The sequence below is a fragment of the Podarcis muralis genome, chromosome 17 (assembly GCF_964188315.1).
Source record: "Podarcis muralis chromosome 17, rPodMur119.hap1.1, whole genome shotgun sequence".
NCBI lineage: Eukaryota > Metazoa > Chordata > Lepidosauria > Squamata > Lacertidae > Podarcis > Podarcis muralis.
Window position 1 is genome coordinate 7538173 of NC_135671.1, and position 6923 is coordinate 7545095.

The 6923-nt window shown below is 46.7% G+C and overlaps 1 protein-coding gene across 2 annotated transcripts in view; it reads left to right on the forward strand.

Moving 5' to 3' along the window:
* The window catches only part of CORO2A (coronin 2A), a 61517-nt gene extending 58262 nt beyond the window's left edge, over window positions 1-3255 (forward strand). For both annotated transcript variants that reach the window (XM_028712507.2, XM_028712509.2), the window contains exon 12: window positions 2425-3255. In XM_028712507.2, the coding sequence (XP_028568340.2) occupies window positions 2425-2556 (132 nt within the window). In that variant the 3' untranslated portion in view covers window positions 2557-3255. The remainder of the gene's footprint in view (window positions 1-2424) is intronic.
* The last annotated feature ends 3668 nt before the right edge of the window (window positions 3256-6923 follow it).

Here is a 6923-nt window from a genome sequence, read left to right on the forward strand (position 1 = left end):
AAGTGGGTGCTACTGCTCCGGCGAGAAGCTAAACGGTGTTTCCGTGCGCTGCTCTGGTTAAACCACAGAGCCTAGGACTTGCCGATCAGAAGGTTGGCGGTTCGAATCCCTGCAAGGGGGTCAGCTCCCGTTGCTCGGTCCCTGCTCCTGCCAACCTAGCAGTTCGAAAGCACGTCAAAGTGCAAGTAGATAAAATGATAAATAGGTACCGCTCCGGCGGGAAGATAAACAGTGTTTCCGTGCGCTGCACTGGTTCGCCAGAAGCGGCTTAGTCCTGCTGGCCCGGAAGCTGTACGCCAGCTCCTTTGGCCAGTAAAGCGAGATGAGCGTTGCAACCCCAGAGTCGCCATGACTGGACCTAATGGTCAGGGGTCGCTTTACCTTTACCTAAGCTGGAAATTGGCTAGCTGTGAGTCCAGAGCAAGGAAAGTCCCCTTTCTCAGGGTGTGCAAAGCAGTACAAGGAGTGAGGGCTTGCCCAATTGGGCAAGGCGCCAATACAGCTTGTTCCTCCCTCTGCATATTTAAACTGCTCAACTGTAGAGTGTGCAGCTGCCCTTGCCTCAGTTGAGCAGTTAAAGGAGACCCCAGCCCAGCGCTGGCTCCTGCAAGCAGACGGTGGAGTGGGGTGGGGGCTCTGTAAAACTGCTCAGATGAGGGGAGCACATTTGCCACTCCCCGCAGCAAGCAGTTAAAGGAGCCCCAATGTTTCTCCCGCTTGTGGGCAAGCTGCGAGAGCACCGGGGCTGTTTCAGCTAGGGAGGAGGAACCTTCCTGATTCCCCAGCTGAGCTGCGCAAACAAGCTGCATTGTCCCAGCCTGCAAGCCTGGGTGAAACCTCCTCAGCTCTCTAGGTGAGAGCTGGGGCGGTTTCACCTGGTGTCTCGCAGGCAGAGGCCAGTGCATCTTTTCTTCCAACATTGCAGCATATCACCAGACCGTGCTGTTTGGCTGGCGATACACCGTGATGTTGAAAAGCTGATATTGGCCAGCCCTACTGGGGTGGGTGGTAAAAGGTAAAGGGACCCCTGACCATTAGGTCCAGTTGTGGCCGACTGTGGGGTTGCGGCGCTCATCTCGCTTTAGTGGCCGAGGGAGCCGGTGTACAGCTTCCGGGTCATGTGGCCAGCATGACTGAGCCGCTTCTGGCGAACCAGAGCAGCACACGGAAACACCGTTTACCTTCCCACCGCGTGCTTTCGAACTGCCAGGTTGGCAGGAGCAGGGACCGAGCAACGGGACCTCACCCCATCTTGAGGATTCGAACCGCCGACCTTCTGATCGGCAAGTCCTAGGCTCTGTGGTTTAGCCCACAGCACCACCCGCGGGGAGGGCACTAATATTTTTCAACCCAAGACTCACATTCACAGTCTGCCAGCCCTCCAGTGGGGCTCATGCACACGCAGCCTGCACGTATATCATACCCATACAGGGCCATTCCACCTCCCAGAACTGAGATAATATCAGTACTCCAGAGCAGGGGCTTCCAAACTGCGGCTGTTCTTCATTCATGCGGTCTGTGTTGTGTCTGCTAAGGATGGCAGGCACAGCGCCTGCTCCATCGTTCTTAGAAACTGATGGTCCATCCAGGTGAGCGGGACATATGGGGGGGGGGGGAGACCACTGAATATTGCAGAGAGGATTAGGAACACAATAGAGCGAGCGGGAGGAAGCAGCGAGAAAAAAGTCAGTGTGGAATTCTAACTGTAATGCAACAAAATGCAATGCAAGAAATAAAATAGGATTAAAGATCCTACAGCATCTAGCACAGTGCATTACAATTCCTACAGGAGGCAGAAAAATTATTTAGTGGTCCGCCAGGACCCTCACCAATTTTCAAGTGGTTCATGGGGCAGGGGGAGGTTTGGGCACCACTCCTTTGGAGGAACTCGCGTATCTTAAAATTACTAATGAAGGCTCATTAACTTTGGCATACTTAAGGAAACTTGTAAAATTCTCAAGCCTCTTATATACTGAGTTCTTTCCCCCTAGTCATGAGAGATGAAACCTCTCCCATCATACCCTTGGGATCAGTTTTGGCACGGCTACAGCTAAACAACCCACCATCATTAGGAGCAGGACAGGGTACCCTGGAAACAGAAAAGGATGTTTCACCAGCACTTGGGAAATATCAGAGTGTTCCTTCCTGTTTCTGGAGCACTCAATGGCTTGCTCTCAATGGCTGTGGCTTGCTCAGCACTGCACAAGCTGGGGCAGCCCAGTCAGATGGGCAGGGTATAATTATTTTTTAATTAATTAATTAGCTGCACTCACCTTTGGGGCTGCCAGGGCCTCTTAAAATGTCTTACCAGAGTCATGAGTTTGGCCACCGCTGATCTATACAGTTTCAAATAGACGTCGGATGGTTAAAAAAATCGTGGTGGCTATAGAAAGCATAGTGACTTGTGAAACCTCTGCTTTCCAGCTGCTGCAGATGTTTTACCGGCAGCAGGAAGAAATCCGGAGGCTCCGCGAACTGACGATTCAGCGGGACGTGCAGATCAAACAGCTGGAGCTCGAAATAAAAAACCTTCGCATGGATTCTGGCAGGTTCTGATGGGACGTCGCTTGGCAGCCTTTGGAAGGCGGTTCAGACTCCAGGACAATGGTTGCCTCCAAGTACTACTGCGGGGAGATTTTGGATTAGGAGGACTTGAGATCTTATAGGCAACTCATTGCCTGCCTCAAGTGCCCATTTTCTGGAAGCCAGAGGCCGCTGGGATTCTTACGGGTGCTTTGTTTACTAGCCGCCTTCTTCAAACCAGAGAACGAACTGGTTTGAAAGTGGTCCCCGAGTCACTCTGGGAAGTCTCAGTGTGAAGGCAGAGGCTCCATCAGCTCCCTTGTGCCTGTGTGTGCCTGGTACTTCATTGAGGAGCAGCGAGGGCATCTTCCAAGTCCCCGGTGCCCATCTGAGCTTAGCCTTGTGGTGGTTTTGACTCGTCCAGGCTGTCCAGCAATGACCCGTTGCAACATGAAGGCGAAGTGGCTCAGGACTCTTCCCTGTTCCTCCCCGGAGCTGAACAGAGCAGGCTGTTTCTACACTGAATTACTTTTGTCTCTCTTGTGGCCGATGATGGTTTGGGGGGGGGCATGTCTAAGTCATCCGCTTCCCTTAGTTTTATGGGTTTTCCTTTGCAAATATGGTTGCACTCAAGAGGTGAGGAGCAAAGAAATGGGAGTCTGTAATCAGTAAAGGCAAAATCAGGAATGTAGGTTTGTTTGGTTATAAAGGGGAACTAATTTCAAAAGCCAAGCTTTTGAAAGGGATGTTTCATTGTTGAGCCTCGTGAGGCAGACCAGGTCGTAACCAGAGCGTATCTGCAGCTCCTGTCAATACACAGTCATCTTTTAACTTCACTCATAATATTTCCCCAGAATCACTTCATGCCTTAAGCCAACAATAGACTGAGGACCAATTCTCTGAACTGGCTTCCTTCCAGTTGCCTCAAACCCAACCTTCCACTAGTTGCTTCTTCCCTCGGTCACTTTTCCACTAAATATTGTTGCCAGAATTAACATGGGACATTGCAGGGCAGTGTCCAGAAAGGAGTTCAGACATCCAGTGTCCAGCTCATCTTATAGAATATTCCATCCTTCCCCATTTCATCTGGTTCAGAGCCTGTTTCTAGGACTACGCTTTTGCAAAACCACAAGGCTCTTCTTTCAAACCGTTTGCCATCTTCTCCTCCGATACCTACGACCAATGCTTTGCCTGATCTTCCATTGCCTGCTGATTCCCACACAAGTCTATGCAAAGCACTGCCATCCGCGTAATTCTCCTTGCTGGTCTCGGGGCTGACCACCTGAAATATCCAAAGACTGTGAAGCCCTGGGACAGCAAAGGGATGAGTCTTTGGGAGCAGGGGGGGATGAGTCTTCTGGCGGGATACCTTTAAAGCACTTCTCCCTAAGTCCTGAAAGTTAAGACCTGTTGCTGAAAAACAAAAAAAAATGGTTGGGCTCCTGCGATGTCAGGAGCTGGGGCTTGAAGAAACGCAAGCAGCCCTGCTCATCATAAAATCATAAAACCCCCATTGCCCTGGCTAGTTGGGGAAAACTCAAGAGTTGTTCAGGAGTGAGAGCAAGGGCAACACTGGGCAGCACACCCACTGTTACACCGGGCCTACAGTGCTCACATTCTTCTATCTTCAGCTAGATTTCCCCGCTTCATTCACTTTCCGCATAGCTTCTCAGAAAGACCAATAATTACCAGTTCAAAAACCACTCCAAAGGCCTGCTTTTAATTGCAGCAATCCCCAATGGCTTGATAAAACTCTGCCCAGGCATGCCTCTCCCCATCTTGCTTTCAAAAAAATTTAACCTTAGCATTAAATCTGCCAGTGCTTGTTGCTGGGGAGTAACTCCTCTCATATCCTACCTATAGAAGCAACAGTGCAGTTTCGCCTGGATTGCACTATTCAGGAAGAGGGTTGGATAGTTCCTGTGTATACAAAGTTATCATATCAAGAATCTAGCCTGGCTTTCTCTTGGCCATAACGCCTTTTCTATGTGCATATGCTTACATAGGGAGCGCATTCAGGTGATTCCTCCACTTCAGTCTGAAGTGCTACAAGCCCAGAAAAGCTGTCTTAATTGTGGCTTTGCTACTCTGGTGGTCAGAACAGTGCAAGAGGCATCATGAAACCTGTAGGAAACTCAACCTTACTTGGATACCAAGCTTTTACACTTTTAAACTGACCTCTGAATATTAAAGAGAATTTTATACCCATTGCTCGTGGACTTTTATCCAGTCCTTTTAAAAACGAGTGTCTCCACACTTTATTCCAGACGGCCATGATCTATTAGGAACTTTTAATAGTCATGCTGACTGTCCATTGGACAGTCTAGATCATGTTGTCTCTCCCAAATGTGGCTAGCCATTATGTTCACAATCGGGGCACAATGGGGATATCCACCCTCTACTGCTAATCTCAGAGATTTTCTCTCTCCTGCCCACTGCCCCTAAAAAAAGCCGAGTGATCAGTTTTATCTAGCTGTTGCTAACAGTTTATTGTTGCAGTCCAACAGCATGAGATTGCTGTGTAGCCTTTTCGCTGGTTGACAAGGGGGACTGAATCCAGATTCCTGTTCCCTTATCCCAAACAACTGACAAGCAGGGATCCAGCATTTATTTTTAACAGGGATGGGACTAGGGCACCATCCACGCAGAATCCGTTGGCACAGGCTCTAATACCTCCAGCTAAGGATACATGTGCAGATAGTCCCAATCAGGATGGAGAAAAATGATTGTTAGTCATACTTAGGGTAGACTCATTCATATCAATGGACAAGTCAATTAATTCCAGTGGGTCTACCTTGATTATGACTAATGCTGGCCACCACCCCCTGCAATTTGTGGGATTGCTCTCTTTCCTTGTTTACAATGCAGAATAAATTATTTATAGTAGTAGTCAGCTAAGGCAAAGGGAAAGTTAAGTTTCAAAACGCATTTTTAAAGTGTACCTTTAAATGATTTTTTGCTTGTTTTTATGCATTTTATCTGATCAACAGACAGCAATGTTAGCCATTTATCAAGGGGATTCCTCAATCCTAAATCTACTTGAAAAAAAATTACTGCATTATGTTTACTGGTAACCCTTCAGAAAATGAGTAATTCAGCACTTGAAAGTTATTTTTTAACGTATCACTTCTCTGTTCTATGTAAACCTTGGAGATAGTGCATTTTAAAGCAATGCTTTACTCATGTATGTTGGAGGGAAAGAAATGAAAAGAAAATATTATACAGTAATAGCAAACTGGTTACGCTTTATTAAACAGTGCCTAACTATATTTAATGATTGACAGAATTCTTCAGTTTTTTGTTATCTTCATTTAAAAGGAAGTAAATCATTCAGAATACAGTTGCGGGGAGGGCATACCTGAAAGATATTTGACTGGTCACAATTGCTCAAGGAATGATCCAGCCAAAGTTAAACACTCTTAACAGCCGATTGGTTTCAGTAAGAAAGTGGATTCAATGGGATTCAATCCTTAAACCAAAACAAATATCCGAATGTATTACTCTGATCCAGTTACGATTCCATGCCAGCCATGCAACCAAGTCCACAAAAAGCTAGTAGCCTAGTTTTTACTAGTGCTACCGACCATGCGTATCAGTGCAAGTAATCTGTGGCACATCAACAATATGAGAAACACACACTTTATTCTTAAATGACAAGCTGCCTGTCCATTTAGGCACAGCAAGATGGGGAATCATATGCACAAGTAGTTTTACATAGAAGGTTTTCCACCCACTTGGGCTGGAATCCCATCAAATACCTCTTTGAGAAAGAAGAGTAAGGAAGCTGGTTTCAGTCTCCTCCCACCCTGTCAAAACAGCCAATTAAAAAACACATTGTTTCAGGTTTTTCTCTTCTACACATACATACAGCCCAGGAGCTATCAAACCAAGATAGCCACATAACTTAAAAAGAAACTCAAAATGGAGCAGTAATTTTCTGTTCGCAAGCACCTCTTTTCTTAACTTGGCTGGTACCCAACATGTATATGTGTTCTAGTATATCACTAGCTCCTGTGATATACTAACCAAGGAGTCTCTACTACAATTCCAGAGGAGCACAGAATGTGACACAGGGCACAGAATTCTGCTTCCTGAGAACCTCAGCTTTCAATTAAAAGCAAAAAGAGACCGGCTATTAGGCCACAGATTATGTTTTGAAACTACAAGTGCCTACAGAATCTCATCTACCAGAAGTGTAGCTAATATATTGCCCATGGTCAGTAGGTGAAGTTTCAGTGCGCTACAGAAAGTTCCTTGCCCCCTCCGTTACTTGCAAAACCAAAAATGTCTACACAAAACTGCATACATTTGCATAGTTTATACAGGTTACAGAATGCAGCTTTTGATTTGGAATTTGATTTTCAGCATATACATATCCTGGGCAAAAGAGTCTCACTCCT